Raw genomic sequence first — 17,659 nt, forward strand, 5'->3', positions numbered from 1 at the left:
GTTATAGATTTTGTAGTGAGCCATAAATCCAATGTCTTTATTCAATCCATGATTTTTGGTGTCTAGCAGAGTTATCTTTTGCTGTGTTTGTGCAAGTTTCCATTGAGGGTGAAGACAGAGGACTTGAAAAGTGTTCAACTACGGGTGATATGAATTTTTTTTGTCGTTTATTATTTTCTGTGTGAGTTCTTTTGAGAGTGTAGTGACTGTTTTCAATCCATGTAGTTGTTGAGGCATTTGGTGCACTGGATGAAGTACCCCACATGTTGTGATAGGCTTGTGTGTAGGACCCATGGATCTCGAAAGGTGTGTTGTGCTATTGACCATCATATCAGTGAAGATATGTCTGCAGGTTTTGCTTTGCATCTGGTGTTATGGGAGAGGCTGGTGTTGCTTTGAGTTGGTGTACTGGTCTGTGAGGAACTTGCTTCTGCTGAGGAGCTGGAAGATGCAGGGAGGCTTGAAGGCCAGAAGAGAGGTTTCAGGAAAGATTTCTTTCAGGATATGGTCCCCATAAAATGTGGGATGTAACTGTTTAGTGATAACCTGTATACGTTCCAGTATGGAGTGATAGGTGAAAACTAGGGGTGTACACTCAGAGGGTTTTTTCCTGTATTGAAGTAGGTTCTCTTGTGGTATATGGGTTGCCCGTTCTAACATGATCTACTTCTTGGTGGAGTGTCATTGAGTGAAGGTGGGTTTAGGTCTGTTAAGGTGTAAATTAAGGTATAAATTTAGCTCTATTTTAAATCTTGCCATAAGAGCTTTTATGTTGGGAGATTTTAAAATAGATGTCTACATTTTCTTACACAAATTTTGATATATTTAAATGACATTTGTTAAAATTAGAGGCTTTGAGAGTTCCAACACTTTAGATGTTCATGTATATTAGTAGTATCGGAGCTTCCAAGGCAGTTTAATGATTTGGAATGTATATTTATGTTCCTCCAACAAAAAACATTATTAATACATATTAAGATTCAAGGATTTATTTCCCCTTACCAATAGATCAGAGCACATTAACAAACTGGTCACGCTTCAGCGTGGTCCACATGGACCGTTAGGCCATGGCAGGCTAGTCTGGGGTAGATTCACGCCCCAGTTTGCCACAAACTAAATGTTTGTGTAGACAAGCCCTAAGTGAACCTATAATACAAGGCTAAATCCTTCTGAGAGCTGGAAACATAAACTGAGGCAGGAGCCCAAGTGGCATATCACCAGAACCCTAAGATTAAACGTCTTGGTATTATTCCATGTGTTTTGTCAAACAGTGCATTGATGAGTGATTGTGCCATGCCTCCAAAGGTGTGATAGCTAGTAGTGAATGGTGAATGAAAGCTTGCAAAGAGATTCAGTGAATGAGGAATTGGCAGTGAACCCATTTCTGCAGATGTGCTTTCAGGTTCAGAACCTAAGCACAAACTGTAGTGGTCATAGCTTGGCCATTCGTACATGGATGACCAAAAAATCTAAGGATTTATGAACAGATTTTAGGTGCATTTATTTGTTATTCTTCAAGATCTGCCATGTTCTATTTTTTCATAAGGACTATGTAAATAACATTATATTGCTGGTACCTATATCTTGAAAAGAATTCTTTAATCTATATAGATTCTTTTTGGTCTTCTAATTGTGGGTTTCCTCATTATCAATAACTAATGTTTTTTTCTACTGAAAGTCTTGTAACTCTGACCAGCTTTGGTTGAGTCTGTCCCCTAGTTCTGTTCGTAATTGAGCTACAGAGTGCCCTTGGATAATATTTTGAGAAAGTGACTCTCCCACTCTTCTCTCACTATGGATGGATTCCTCATCTCTCTTGGAATACTAATGACCCTTAATTTTTCTCCCTTTCAAAATCCACATCTCAACCAAGCAGGCAGGATTCCTTTTAGAACATAACTAATGCTGATGCTTGATGAGCTAAAGGACTGCTGAGATACTGAAAGCACACCAATCCTCTCAAGTGCAGTAGCTGTAGAATATGTCACTTCCACAGCACTTCTCACCTCGAGAAGGAGACACTGTGGATAGCAATCCTTACTTAGTGTGCAGCACAGTAGTACAGAGCACTACCAACAAATCATCAAACCTGTCCTGGGCAAGCTATCCCATATTCTAAAATAAAGTTTGCCCATTCACTTCTGAAATTATAATAAATAAAAAAGATAGTGTGGATATTTTCTTCATTGTTCATTTTAACCTTAGAGCAGATCTCCAGAAAGTCAAAGCAGCTTTTATCTTGGGGTTTTAGAAAGAGGGCTAAATTCCTTTAGGGGCTTGGCTACACTTGCAGCTGTAGAGCGCTTTAAGTTAAACCAGCCTTCGGAGAATGCACTAGGGAAAGCGCTCTAGTCTGTCCACACTGAGAGCTTAAAGTGCACTGGTGTGGCCACATTTGCAGCACTTGCAGCTGCATTAGGAGCGGTGCATTATGGGGAGCTATCCCAGCGTTCAGGTGGCTGCAACATGCTTTTCAAATGGGGGGTGGTGGGGTGGAGTGTGACAGGGAGTTTGGGGGGAGAGTGTGTTTTGGGGTGCTGAGAGTGTGTCAGCACTCTGTCTTGTAAGTTCAGACCCTCCTCCCTCCCCCGCCTCTCTCTCATTCACTCAAAGCAAACATTAGCTGTTTGGTTTTTTTCTCGGAGCAGCCGGCACTCCGAAACAGAGCCCTCCCGCCTCTCTGTCACTCACTCAAAGCAAACATTAGCTGTTCGTTTTTTTCTCAGACCAGATAAGCAGCCGGCACTCCGAAACGGAGCTTTGAAAGGGCACTTCTGCGTCCCGAGTTCACAACAAAGACAAGAGAGGCCACTTCAGTTAAGGGGATTATGGGACGTTTCCGGAGCTCAATTAGAGCATTGTAACGTTACTTCTCATTTATACTGGCACTGAAGTGTCTCACCCAGTACGCAACAGCTTTTAATCCTCTTGGGGAGGTGGAGTACCAGGAGCACTCCAGCCAGGGAGTCAGGGTGCTCTACGTGCCTTGCCAGTGTGGACGGGGAGTAAGGTAGAGCGCTCTTAGGCTAGGTCTACACTGGGTGGGGGGGGAATCGATTTAAGATACGCAAATTCAGCTACGCGAATAGCGTAGCTGAATTCGTCATATCCGATCCGACTTACTCCGCTGTGAGGACGGCGGCAAATCGACCGCCGCAGCTCCCCCGTCAACGGCGCTTACTTCTACCTGGGCTGGTGGAGTGTACGCGCGTCAATTCGGGGATCGATTGTCGCGTCCCGACAAGACGCGATAATTCGATTCCCGAGAGATCGATTTCTACCCACCGATCCAGGCGGGTAGTGAAGACAAGCCCTTACAGGCTTTATTGCAGTATAACATGCAAGTGTAGCCAAGGCTTATGTTAACATAGCAAGGAAATGCCACAAGTGTAGTTTCTTCTGTCTGTCTGTTCCTTCGGTCCTCTTTTTTGTTGTCTTCTCCCAGTATTTTTTCTCTTGTTTAGTCTTTGATTTTTAAAAGAACTTATCTCCTTTCTTCTGTTTTTCTTTCTTCTGCGTCTTCGGTCACTCCTTTTTTAGCTTTTTATTTTCTGTCACTTTTTTTGTTCATCTGTATTTGTTTGCTCTTCTCATACCCCTGTCCTCTTCATTTATGAAGTTTATTCACAGCACTGAATCAGAATGTGAATTTTAAAATTATTGTTAAACATTGTTTTGAGACATTTAAAAAAAAAAAAGTCCTTTCCCAAGCTCTAAGTGCTTAAAGGGTGCCTTTAAAATTATGTTGGGCAGCAACAGCAATATTAGTGAATGTTAGTGTAGTGGTTCAGTATATAAATATTTAAAATACATTTACATTCCTGTTTGTCATACTAGCACTTAATGAAAAGTAATACACAGGAGATCAAAACAATTTTATTTCCAAAAATACACCTTTCATCCTCAATACGTAATGCTTTATTATAACTCTGAAACATTACGACTGTTCTGTCTTGGCCTGAAACTATAATAGTCACTTTTATTAGTAACTCTCTTGTCTATTATGTAACTTACTTGACTGTCTCCAAAGAAAGTGTGAAAAGAGTTAGAAATAATTCTGCTGTAATTTTGGCTTCAGTAATGTATCAGTCACCCTCAATGGAGGTTAGTATGTACCTTGCAGTGGTTTATAACTTTATGACGTTTTAACTGCATATTTTAAATTAAACAAGTATGGCATTAGATATGATTTATTTTTGTGCTTTCATTTTTTTGTTAAATGTCGTATTTCCTATCACACTTGCAGGTGCTGTTGTTTTTTCAAGCGAAGGAAAAGGAAAACTATTCAACGCCACAAATGACTCTGGAAGCAGGCAGAACATGGGGAATTACTTTCTTGTTCATCTGCTGTCTTGTGATTAAAACAAAAAAATCATTTCTGTAGTGACCACAAATTATTTTCAAAGACTCCATCTTAAACAAAAATGTCATGCCTCCGTGCTTTGGTTTGGTTGTCCTTCATTTGTATTTTGTTTTTCATCCATCTCTTCTGGAAGCTTTAAAGTTTTATGAAACATGAGTGCTTCTTTGACCATCAGTAAATGGACCAGTGAAATGGTACAAATGAACACTGCTCTATCTTCAGCAAAACTAAATTTCAAAAGCATTTCTTCTGTCCTAGAAAGCAATTAGCAGTGTCTTAGCTGAAGATCAGATATGTCATAAATCTGGTTTTTGATGAGTTCTATAACAGCATGTTGAAAGCAGTCTTTTCAAGTGGATAATGAAGAAGAAAAATATAGTTGCCCAAGCATTTAAAAATAATAAAAAGTCTTACCTTAAGATTTCTTATTGTCTGTGACATCTGCGTTGATTGTTCAGTATTACTGATGGTACTGCAGTCCCAAATTGTATTGTATTAGCATTAAATCCTCTCCATGATATGGTACAGTCACTACCTGGAGATCCTGAGGAAGAAGCTAGATGGATTCTGCTGATGGCAATGGTCTATGCTGTAGTTGCTAATGAACAAAAAGATATCATCAGTAGAATCTGGGTTTGAAAATGTGCTTTTGTTGTGCCTCTAATGGAGTTGCAGTATAGTAGAAATGGCAACAATGCTTGTACAAAAATACAAATGTTTGTATAATGTAAGTTGTGCTTCTGGTTACATTAGACAGGAAGATGAAATACTTTCAAAAGAGAGAAGATATTTAAGAGTTATAAAATACACTAAGAGGAAATAAATGTGAATCTGCTTAAAGTGGAATGGGAATTAAAGCCTACAGTTCCCATGAAGGCTACTGCTGAATGGCAACATCCTCCTTAAACTGAAAATTTGGATGTGCCATGTAACTGTTAGATCTTGTTGGTAAATTATTTTACTCATTGATTTAATTTAAAAAAAAAAGGGCAATGGAAATGGGTTGAACTTATACTGCCTTCTCTGTGTACTAGACTGTAGTACCTAAAACTTCGCTGTAGTTTTCTGGAACCTTCTTAACTTTCTGTGTAATATTGCAACTGATGTAAGATATTAGGGAAAGGATGGATCAGGTACTTTCCCCCACAGTCCTTTGAAGTGCCTGCAATATCTATAAACCAGCTGTTCTGTAGAAAAGGCAGCCCATTCCATTTTTTCAAGTCTGCTTCTTTTAAAGCCATAATGACAGAGGTGTGCTTTTGTCATATTTAGCTGCAAGTACTTGGAGAGATGGAATAAAAGGACGGAAGTGGCTAGACATACTTGTTGACCAAAACTCAGATTAATTCTCACAATTTTTTAAAAAGCCTCCAAGAGCTAACTTGTAATTTTTTTTTTCTGTCAACATATGCCTTCTGGCATACTTATTTATTTTTTAATCTGTTTTGTGGTAACATTCAAAATGTGTATTAAACTAGATAAGTGCACACCTTTGAATTCATTATTGCATTTACAGGGATTTTAGTTGTATTTTATAATTTATTTTTTCTTACCTGCCAAAACTGCAGTGCATTGTTTTGATGAATGATGTGCTCACATGAACACAAAAATGTGTAATCTGGTCATTGTCACTGTTGCTGTTAATGATCTTGTTAAATTTTTGTTTTAAAAACCTGAACTTGGCCTACAAAAGTATATACTGTATAACTGGGTCAACAGTTTCCACTCAATCTGTTTGTATTACTGATTGTCTTAAACTTATGGACAGTTACATAATGTTCTTTTATTTTGATTTGAGCTGAAGAAGTAGGTTGACTTGACCATTCTAATGTGAAATCCTGTCTGTCTTTGCAGTATTTGACCAAATTTGTCACTCCATAATATTTGTAAATACATGCAGTATTGTATTTCTTATCCTACAGTTTAGTTTAATTCTCAAGGGGTGTTTGGCCTGTACAGTGTTTATATGATTTGAACTCCTTACACACAAGATGTGTATATTAATCCAATTATGGACTTAAATATAAAAAAATTATAAAATCTGTTTATTTGCTGCAAAGACCAGTATCCAGACATTTTGCTTTTTAGCAATATTTTTAAGTGCTCTGTTTTAATGCCGAGGAACATTTCCTTCTGGCAACACACACTGGTCAATAATAATTAAAGCAGGTATGTTCAGGTTAAGCCAACAATGTTTTGCGTTTGTATGCTTTTTCCCTTCTAAACTAATGAAGTCAACATTTTCTGAATGTCAGAAAAATGAAATCCCTGTTTAAAATTATGTAACTGAAGAAGGAAAAAAAAAAATAAAGGTAGTTTTTTTTTAACTTGTCTTTTCCCCCCTTTCCGACAGTGTTGGTTTATAATGGTGGAAGTCATTAGTCTGGGGCCTCCCAAGCAGTTATAATCAATCTATTTGGACTCCCAAAGCATTGCTCTTGTAAAAGAAAGTCACTAAAAATGGCAGCCTGATGATGCATTTGACAGCAAATGGATGGAAGTACATAAGCCTGATAGGAATCTGCTTGGTGATGTGGTATTCATTCTTTGGGAGCTGCCCATGGTTGCAATAGGGTATTTGCCACAGTGTCTAGCATATAATTTTAAGAAAAATATTCTTGTGGAGTTGATTGCCTAATACTTTCCTATATAATATCATGATTTCAGTTGCTTATAACTTCTCCAAACTTTAACTGTTCAGGTTGACATTTTTCATGCGAGGTGCTTGTCTCGGGTGAAATCTTTTAAAAATTTTAAACATTTAAGAAAAATAGCTCTGCAGTTTCCAAATATGAGATACGGGGAAAAAATACATTGGTTTGCCTATGTTGCCCCGACTGAAAAAAAAACTTAACCGTTTCATCGAGACACTTCAGCATCTGTGTGCTGTCGAGCAAGGACTTGAATTTTAATTAGGGCTGTCAAACTATTAAAAAAAATAATTGTGATTAATCGCGCTGTTAAGCAATAATAGAATACCATTTATTTAAATATTTTTGGATGTTTTCTACATTTTCAAATATATTGATTTTAATTATAACACAGAATACAAAGTGTACAGTGCTCACTTTATATTTATTTTTATTACTAATATTTGCACTGTAAAAAACAAAAGAAATAGTATTTTTCAATTCCCCTATTGCAAGTACTGTAGTGCAACTCTTTCTCATGAAAATTTAACTTACAAATGTAGAATTATGTACCAAAAAACCCTGCATTCAAAAATAAAACAGTGTAAAACTTTAGACCCTACAAGTCCAATCAGTCCTACTTCTTGTTCAGCCAATCGCTCAGATAAACAAGTTTATTTACATTTGCAGGAGATAATGTTGCCCACTTCTTGTTTACAATATTACCTGAAAATGAGAACAGGCGTTCGCATGGCACTGTTGTAGCCAGCATCACAAGATATTTACATGCCAAATGCCCTAAAGATTCATATGTCCCTTCATGCTTCAACCACCATTCCACAAGACGTGTCCAGGCTGATGATGGGTTCTGCTTGATAACGATCCAACGAGCCGACTGACGCATGTTCATTTTCATCATCTGAGGCTACATCTACACTACAGGGGGGGGGTCGATTTAAGATACGCAAATTCAGCTACGCGAATAGCGTAGCTGAATTCGACGTATCGCAGCCGACTTACCCCACTGTAGGGACGGTGGCAAAATCGACCTCTGCGGCTTCCCGTCGACGGCGCTTACTCCCACCTCCGCTGGTGGAGTAAGAGCGTCGATTAGGGGATCGATTGTCGCGTCCCATAAATCAATCCCCGAGAGGTCGATTTCTACCTGCCGATTCAGGCGGGTAGTGTAGACCCAGCCTGAGTCAGCTGCCACCAGCAGAAAGTTGATTTTCTTTTTTGGTGGTTCAGGTTCTGTAGTCTCCGGATCTGTGTTTTGCTCTTTTAAGTTTTCTGAAAGCATGCTGCACAGCTCCGTCCCTCTCAGATTTTGGAAGGTACCTACCACTCAAAGAGATCTTGGAGTCATTGTGGATAGTTCTCTGAAATCATCCACTCAGTGTGCAGTGGCTGTCAAAAAAGCAAACAGAATGTTGGGAATCATCAAGAAAGGGATAGATAAGACAGAAAATAATATATTGCCTCTATATAAATCCATGGTATGCCCACACCTTGAATACTGCGTGCAGATGTGGTTACCCTATCTCAAAAAAGATATATTGGAATTGGAAAAGGTTCAGAAAAGGGCAACAAAAATTATTAGGGGTATAGAACGGCTTCCATATGAGAAGAGATTAATAAGACTGGGACTTTTCAGCTTGGAAAAGAGGCGACTAAGGGGGAATATGATAGAAGTCTATAAAATCATGAGTGATATAGAGAAAGTAATTAAGGAAGTGTTATTTACTCCTTCTCATAATAGAAGAACAAGGGGCCACCAAATGAAATTAATAGGTAGCAGGTTTAAAACAAACGTATTTTTTCCCGCAACGCACTGTCAACCTCTGTTGCCAGAGGGTGTTGTGAAGGCCAATACTATAACAGGGTTCAAAAAGGAGCTTAGATATATTCATGGAAGATAGGTCCATCAATGGCTATTGGCCAGGATGGGCAGGAATGGTGTCCCTAGCTTCTGTTTGCCAGAAGCTGGGATGGGGTGACAGGGCATGGATCACTTGATGATAACCTGTCTGTTCATTCCCTTTGGGGCACCTGCCATTGACCACTGTCAGAGGACAGGATACTGGGCTTGATGGACCTTTGGTCTGACCCAGTATGGCCATTCTTATGTTCTTATCCTCTAATTTTTGGTGCCCAATTTGAGAGATGTAGGGCCCAATTTTTTTCAGAGTAGTTACAGTTTTATAGCACTGAATATGTTCAAAGCACAGTTCCCAGTGATTTCAGTTATGGCTGTAGGTGCTCAGCCCAAGAGTCTCAAGTTGGACTCCCAGAAAGTGAGGAACAGTGAGTTACAACTGTGAAAAGTTTGATTTAAATGACTTGCCTAGCATCCCATAGGAACCGTGTGACAGAGGCAAGGATAGAATCGAATTCTCCAGGGAGATGTTCTACTGTCTTGGACACATCATCACCTCATTAAGGCAATGGTCAAAGCTCTTCCAGCTCCCAGGCAACAAGATTCAGGGTCGTGATTCTACCAGGAAGATTCAGAAACTCCATCAAATTCCAATGCCTGCTAAATGACTTCAATATTCCACCCACAGGTTGAGGATTTGAGGATCTGATGAATTGTATGCCTCAACCATCAACAAGTTGGCCAGCAAACAGCCCCTTCCTCCCCAATGCCCACAAATCTCCTTGGTTTTCTGACACCCTGTGCCAGAGGGGCAGAAATTCCAGCACCAATGGTGGAAAATAAAGAATGATACAGACAGGATGAAATAGCATAAGCTTGGAGGAACTAGTTGAGACTGTATTATAGACCGAGAGACCCGTCTATCAGCCTTCATTGAAGCTGCCAAATCCTGCCCCAATGTGCTATCCAGGGTGGGAAACTGCTTCCTCAAAACTAAGTATCTACAGCTTGCATCAGAATAAAGCATCAAGAGCTGCAAAGAGCAATCCTACTTTCCTAGACAGGCTATGCATATTTAGGAAGGCTTCCTAAACAACCTGGATCCATCCCACCTGCACCCACTTACCAGTAGCATGCCTGCATTCACAGCGTTTTGTACATTCACTCATCAAGAAGTTCTGGCTACCCTAAAAAAACTTTCCCCTCAAAATTTGTGAGTTCTACCCATACCCTTCCTGGCTTATGACCTTCTTTCACGAGCAACTGTTTGCACTCCTGACTGAAATAGCCAATGCCTCATCCATGAAAGGTACTTTCCTTTCCTCACTCAAACATGCAGTATAGCTCAACCAACACTGAAGAAACCCTCCCTGAATACATCGGTTCTAGACAACTATCACTCAGTGTCAAACCTTCCATTCTTGAGCAAGCGCATAGAAAAGGTTAGCCAAAGGCCAACCTCAAGCTCATCTAATTGAAGCACCCTAGACGGGGCACAGTGTTGATTTAGGCTAGGATATGGAATTGAAACTGCTTTACTGGCACTGATAGATGATCTGCTGCTGTCAATGGATAGAGGGCAGACATTCATTCTTATCCTCCTGGCCCTCTCTGCAGTGTTCAACACTGTTGATCATGAGATGTTGCTGTCTCCCTAAGAAAAGTAGAATGAGCCAGGATAATGCACTAAAATTGTATGAGTTCTTCCTTGAGGGATGCACCCTACGAGTAATAATGGGAAACTGCACTTCTGTTACTAGACCCCTTGCTTGTGGAGTCCCACAATGATCAATTTCCTGTATTCAACATCTGCATGAGCTACTAGATGAACTGGTCAGACAACATGGCCTCAAGCACCAGCAGTATGTAGATGACACATAAGTCTGCCTCTCCTCTTGATCATGCTGCTACTACTACAAAAAAGGTCCAGTGCTTAGAAGAGATCAGTTCATGGATAAAGGATAACTGTTTGAAGCTGAACACAAGCAAGACAGTTTGTGCTGGTGGGCAGAGGAAAGCATTTTGAAGAGTTTGCAGGCACAGGGAAGTCTCCTCTGCTTGAAGATACACACCCACAATTAGCTCAGTCCATAGAGTGCTCCTTGTTTCCTCGCTGACTCTAAGCTCCTACATAGTAGCATCTGTGAAACACTTTCTATCTCCTCCAGTTGGCTAGGAGACTCATTCTGGCAAATGATAACGTGGCCTCAGTTATGCATGTCTTCAGGGTTTATGAAATGCTAATGGGTACAGAATGCTGTACTATATCTCCTCAGCAATAGGTATACAATAAATGTAAAGCTTTCTTGGGGGCCAGCCTAAGATGGGAATGAACTCCCCCAGGAACTAAGGACCATCACAAATCTCACTGCCTTCTGCTGTATGTGCAGGATGCATTTCATAGACCTTAGCTTCTCTAACATAACCATATAGCAGTGTGCCTATATAATATATATTTATACGTCTCCCCTGTGGAAAGGATGGCGATAACAAATGTGATAGATGTTAGTTGCATTGTTTAATACGCTGTTGGTGATTAAGCATGGCATAAGAACCTACATTGAATAAAACCATGAGACCATCCTTTCTCTTCCTGCTGTCCCCTATCTGATTTACTACACATCTTCCCACTTCTGTAACAAATGAGGCAGGGATCCCACAGACAACAACTTCCATTCTTTTTTGAGTGCTTGTTCATGTCCATTCCAATGTTGGTGTGTGCTTACCCTGAGCATCACAGTCGGAAAGTTTTCCCGCAGGGGTATCCGTCGGGTCGGCTCTGGTGCCCCCTGGAGTTGCTCACTCATATCGCCAGTATAAAGGGTCCTACTGACCCACAGTCCCCTCAGTTCCTTCTTACCACCCATGACAGTCTCTGGAACTACCTTGTCCTTGTGTTCTGCAAGTACTCCCTCAGTGGACTTTTTTCAAACTTCATTGTATATAGTTATCTTGTTCTTAGTAGTTAAGTTTCAGTTTTTAGATAAATAGATTACACTGCTCTACAGCCGAAATGCTTCTGAAATAAATGTAGTCAAACTTTACTAATTCTGGGTCACTGAGAAAATGATGCCTAAAATTGTTGATTGGCTCTAGTTTTCAAGATGTGTTATTGGGTCAGTATATACGACCCTTGACTTGGGAATGGCGGAGGATAAGTGAGTTATAAAGGGAAGGGATCTCAATTTAAACCAGAAATGACTAAAATACATCTTTGACTGGATCTATGAATAAATCTATGACTGGGTTTGGACAGTACTTGCTTTTTAGGCAAAACAATGAATGATGCAATCTGAAGCTGGTATTGCATCATACATGATATGAATTGCATCATGTTATTCCTAGAAGTCATGGATGATGCAATCATAACAAAGCTTACATCACTCTGCTGAACAAATTGCCCTATATCAGCGTTTAGAAATCATACAGTGTCGTGCTCTCTTATTTGTCAGTGTTTGATTTTGCAAAGGGACACATTTCTGTTTAGCCAAAGTGAGCAGAGATGCCTCGTACTTGTGTGAACAGTGCAGATAACTTCTGCTATGTTTGTGGTGAAGTGACTTTTGCATCACAAAAGCGCAGTATAACCACTATGGTTAAGAAAGCCTATCACCTTTATTTTGGCTGCAAAATTGGATATCAGGACAAGAGGTGGGCCCCACACATATGCTGCAACACTTGTACAACAAATCTTCACCAGTGGTTGAACAGGAAAAGGAAATCTATGCCTTTTGCAGTGCCAATGATTTGGAGAGAGCCAACAGATCATAGCAGCAATTGTTACTTCTGCATGGTGCCTCCAGTTGGGAAAAGTGTGTCAAAGAAGAAAAAGTGGACTGTGCATTATCCAAACATTCCATCAACTATACGCTCAGTACCCCAGGAGAAGGACTGCCAGTTCCTGATGCACTAGAATCATTCTCACTTGAGTCAGACGAGGAAGAGGATGAAACTTCTGGTCCTGAACCATCAATGTCACAGGACCCACATTTTCTCCCATCCCCCTCCTCTGAACCACACCTCATAACACAAGGTGAACTGAATGACCTTTTCAGGGATTTGGAACTACCAAGAGTAAGGCAGAGCTGTTGGGCTCCAGACTACAGCAGTGGAATCTCCTGGCAGGTGATGTTAGGGTTTCCATGTTCCGTGACCGTCAAAAGGATCTTGTCCCATTCTTCTTCATGGAAGGTGATCTTGTAGCCTGCAACAACATCAATGGTGTGATGGCAGCCCTCAACATCGTTCCCGATCCAGATGAGTGGAGACTGTTCATTGATTCATCGAAGATGAGTCTTAAAACTGTTTTACTGCATAATGGCAATGTTTTGCCATCAATTCCAGTTGGTCATGCAGTCCATATTAAGGAAACCCATGACAACATGAAACAACTTTTGAGGTGCATAAACTATGACCAACATCAGTGGCAGCTTTGTGGCGATTTGAAGGTTGTTGCTCTCTTGCTTGGTCTGCAGACTGGATACACAAAGTACTGCTGTTTTCTCTGCGAATGGGATAGTCGTGCAAGAGATTCCCACTACATCAAGAAAGATTGGCCACTCCGACAGTCATTGGAGCCTGGGAGGAAAAGTGTTCAGCATCCACCACTTGTTGAATCAAGGAAGATTTTGTTACCACCCTTACACATCAAGCTGGGTCTGATGAAGAACTTTGTCAAGGCCATTGACAAAACACAAGCAGCTTTCAAGTACCTCCGTGGAAAATTTCCAAGGTTAAGTGAAGCTAAGATAAAGGAAGGTGTCTTTGTTGGTCCTCAGATTCGTGAACTTCTTCGAGATGATGCATTTGACCATGCACTGCGTGGCAAGGAAAAGACGGCATGGAAAGCCTTCCAGTTAGTGGCAATAAATTTTCTCGGAAACAACAAGGCAGACAACTACAGGTTGTTGGTGGAAAACCTCCTCAAGGCATACAAAAGCCTTGGTTGCAACATGTCACTAAAGAGACATTTTTTGCACTCTCATCTAGATTTTTTCCACCGAACTGCGGAGCAGTAAGCGACGAGCATGGCGAGCGATTTTCACCAGGACATTGCAACAATGGAGAAATGCTATCAGGGCAAACGGAGCCCATCAATGCTTGCAGACTATTGCTGGACAGTGACAAGAGATGCTCCATTTAATGAATACAAGAGACAAGACAAGAAGCGCCGAGTAGACACTGAATAGGACTAAACTATGTACATAATAGTTTTTCGCCTTTTGTTTCATAATAAATTTTATTTATATAACCCTTTTGCTGATTTTTAAAGTGTTACATAAACAGGACAGGTGAAATATTATCATGTAAAGCAACCATAAACTCATGAAAAGACCTAGGTTTACAATTTATGATTAAAACTCTATCTACACAATATACATAGACTTAAAATGTAAACACTTAAATATCTTAGCAACAGTAGCCAATCAGTTGTTTTAATTGTCATATTTGAATTCAGCACATCAAAATACATAATAAATAGCACATTTTATCTCTGAAGCAGACGACTTCTCAAAAATTGTAGACCAGTGTTAGCAGAACCCCGCTCAAGGGGGTTAGTCCCTGCCTGGTACAAGGGCATGCCTCTCTCTGTGGGGTTTAAGCCTTGTGCCACAAGCCTATGCCTGTGAGTGACTCCCATTCCAGCTGCCTTAAGTGCCTGAGGGAGCTCAAATGCGCTGTAAGATCTGTAAAGACTTCAGGTCCTGTACCAAAAAGAATAGAGACAAGCTAAGATTTAAAGCTAAAATTTATCCTCTTGGAGGCAGCACTATGATCTCCTTTGGATCCAGATCACTCAGACTCTGCACTGAGCACGTCAGCCTCAGTAAGGAGCGCCCTGACTACTCTTCGAGATACTCAGCGCTGTCCCTCATCACCGGCACCAAGAAAATATGCTGCTTCTGCTTCTCGAGAGTCTTGGCACCATCTGACATCCACAGCACCAAAGAAAAACCTCAGCTCCACTCTCCATCACCAGTGCCGAGAAAAAGGCAGAAAAAGACTGATAGAGGTTGATCACCAACCCTGAGTTCGGTGGGGCAGAGAGATGCTAATAGAGTGTGACCATCAGTGGGCCACTCTGTGGCTTCAACAACCCGTGCAACTCTGTTGACTCTAGCCCTGGCACGGGTACCTTTGAATCCGACACTGATGGACTCTTCACCACAGGAGAGCCACTGGAGTTCCAGTGCCCTGGTGGTACAATTGATGCCAGATGCATTTGCTGCAAGAGATTTACTCTCTCTACCTGTACCATCATCTCCAGCCATCAGGGAGCTTGACAAATGTGGCACTGGCAGGAAGGACCTCCATGGCACTGAAGCCCTAGGTACCTTCAAAGGGGAAGAGTCATATTCCAGAGGCAGGAGATGTTACCATCACTCCAGTTGGCAATATACAGCCCAAGCGTGTCACCCACAGCGTGGTCCCTGGCCAGTGGCAGATGCCAGTACAGTGGCCTTTCTGGAACTCTAGGGCTTTCCCACTGATGCAGGGTCACAGTCTAGAAGGTCATACTCCATGGTATTGGAATCCAGAGCACCACTCCACTTAAGGCAAGATCTAGGTTCCAGTATCAAGGTTGGTGCCAAATATCAAGACCCGGCATCACGAGACCTGTCCAGTGCCGAGGGTGAAGAAGTGCCCTCTCCTGGTACATGAGTCCTCCTCTTCTTCTCTGGATGAGGCTGTCACGGGAGCAGATGTAGCACCCTCCCAGGATGATTACAAGACACATCGGGAACTCCTCAAGAGAGTGGCTCAAAACCTGTGGATCCAGGTAGAGGAGATAAGGGAGTCCTCCCATGACATGGTAGACATTCTAATGGCAACAGGCCCTTCAAGAGTAGCATTGCCCTTAAATGATACTATTATGATCCCCATCAAGGCATTGTGGCAGATCCCAGTGTCCAACCCCCAAGGCCAAGGACACCAGAAAATTAGACCTCTTAGGTAGAAAGGCCTCCAGCTCAGGATCATGAATCAGCAGGTGCTCTTGAGCAGGTATGATTTTAATTCCTGGGGCACTGAGCTGAAATTTAAGGAGTTGCTACCAGAGGAGTCCAGAGGAGAATTTGGAGCTCTCATGGAAGAAGGCAAATCAGTGGCTAAGGTGTCCCTGAAAGCAGCCTTGGATGCGACAGACTCTGCAGCCTGATCCATGGCCTCAGCAGTGGCAATGCATAGAACCTCTTGGCTTCAATCCTCAGGCCTACTACATGAGGTTCACAGACCTTGCAGGACCTTCCTATTTTCTGAGCAAACAGACTCAAAGCTGCACAGCCTAAAGGACTTGAGGGCCACCCTGAAGTCCCTAGGACTTTATACACCAGCACCCTCATGGAAACATTATAAGCTTCAGCAGGCTGCTTGATTCTTCCTGCCACCTGTCCAGCAAGACTACCAGGAGAAGGAGCATGGGCTTTAGGAGAAGATCCTCACCCCAATCCTCATCTGCATCTGCCCCCCACCCCTTGACCCTATGGGGTCTAAGCAGGCCTTTTGATGGGACACTTGGGAATGATGTACCAGGACAGAACTTCAATCCAACTTGCCTCGCCTTTGTGGACCATTTATCCCATTTCTATTGGGTGGGGGTCCTTATTACCTTAGATCGCAGGGTGCTATGCATGATCGTGGGATACACCCTTCGGTTCATTTGTTCTCCCCCGTCCTCTCCATCCCTCTTCAGGGAGTCATGGAGGAGGTTCCACTGGAGTTATGGGACTGGGGGTTCTATTCCCGTTATTTTCTAATTCTAAAAGCCAAACACCGTCTCAGACCGATTCTGGACCTGAAAAAGCTCAACAGATTTATGAAGAAGCTGAAGTTCTGCATGGTCTCTTTGGCAGCCATCATCCCCCTCCCTGGATCTAGGGAACTGGTATGCTGCCCTCAATTTTAAGGGTGTTTATTTCCATATCTCAATCTTTCAGGGACACAGAAGGTTCCTCAGGTTCACCATGAACCATGTGCATTACCAATTTGCAGTTCTCCCATTTGGCCTGTCAGTGGCCCCTCGGATATTCATGAAGTGCATGGCAGTTATCTCAGCCTTCCTGAGAAGACAGGGGGTTCAGGTCTACCCTTATCTCAACAACTGGCTGGTCAGAAGTTAGACCAATGTCCAGGTGGAGTGTGGTGTAAAGTTAATAAGGTCAACATTCCAGAACTTAGGTCTGCTGATAAATGTGCAGAAGTCTAATCTCTACCTGGTTCAAAGGATAGAGTTCATCGGGGCAATCCTTGACTCAATCCAAGCCAGAGCCTTCCTCCCAGAAGCACGGTTCCAAACAATAGTGATGCTTATAGTGAGCCTCAGAAACCAGACCATCACCACAGCAAGGAATTGCTTGAAGCTTCTGAGTCATGTGGCCTCATGCACCTATGTGGTGCAGCATGCGAGACTTCGACTCAGACCTCTCCAGGCATGATTGGTGTCCGTATACTTACCAACCCGACACCATTTTGACATAGTCATCACAGTCCCTCCATCGGTGAGTGCCTCCTTCTATGGTGGCTAGACCCGCTGGTGGTGTGTGCAAGAGTCCCATTCTCAAGACCCCAGCTATCAGTGTCTCTCGTCACTGATGCTTCAATGATGGGAGGGTGGCTCACTTGGGGTCCCTTAGAACTCAGGGCCTCTGGTCTCCAGAAGATTCCTTGCTACACATCAATATCAGGGAGCTCAGAGTGGTTTGCCTGACTTTCCCCACGTGGCTGGCAAGCAAGTATGTGTCAGTTCTCACAGACAACAGAACAGCGATGTTTTATATCAACAGGCAAGGA

General features: G+C 42.0%; 1 protein-coding gene across 17 annotated transcripts in view; it reads left to right on the forward strand.

Annotated features, from left to right (window-relative positions):
* The window catches only part of CSNK1G3 (casein kinase 1 gamma 3), a 135,045-nt gene extending 128,355 nt beyond the window's left edge, over positions 1–6,690 (forward strand). For all 17 annotated transcript variants that reach the window (XR_010602278.1, XR_010602277.1, XR_010602276.1 and 14 more), the window contains one exon: positions 4,247–6,690. Coding sequence is in view for 13 of the 17 variants with exons in the window: in XM_005305157.5 (XP_005305214.1) it covers positions 4,247–4,301 (55 nt within the window). In the remaining 4 variants the exon portion in view is untranslated. The remainder of the gene's footprint in view (positions 1–4,246) is intronic.
* The last annotated feature ends 10,969 nt before the right edge of the window (positions 6,691–17,659 follow it).

This window comes from Chrysemys picta, chromosome 6, assembly GCF_011386835.1.
Source record: "Chrysemys picta bellii isolate R12L10 chromosome 6, ASM1138683v2, whole genome shotgun sequence".
NCBI lineage: Eukaryota > Metazoa > Chordata > Testudines > Emydidae > Chrysemys > Chrysemys picta.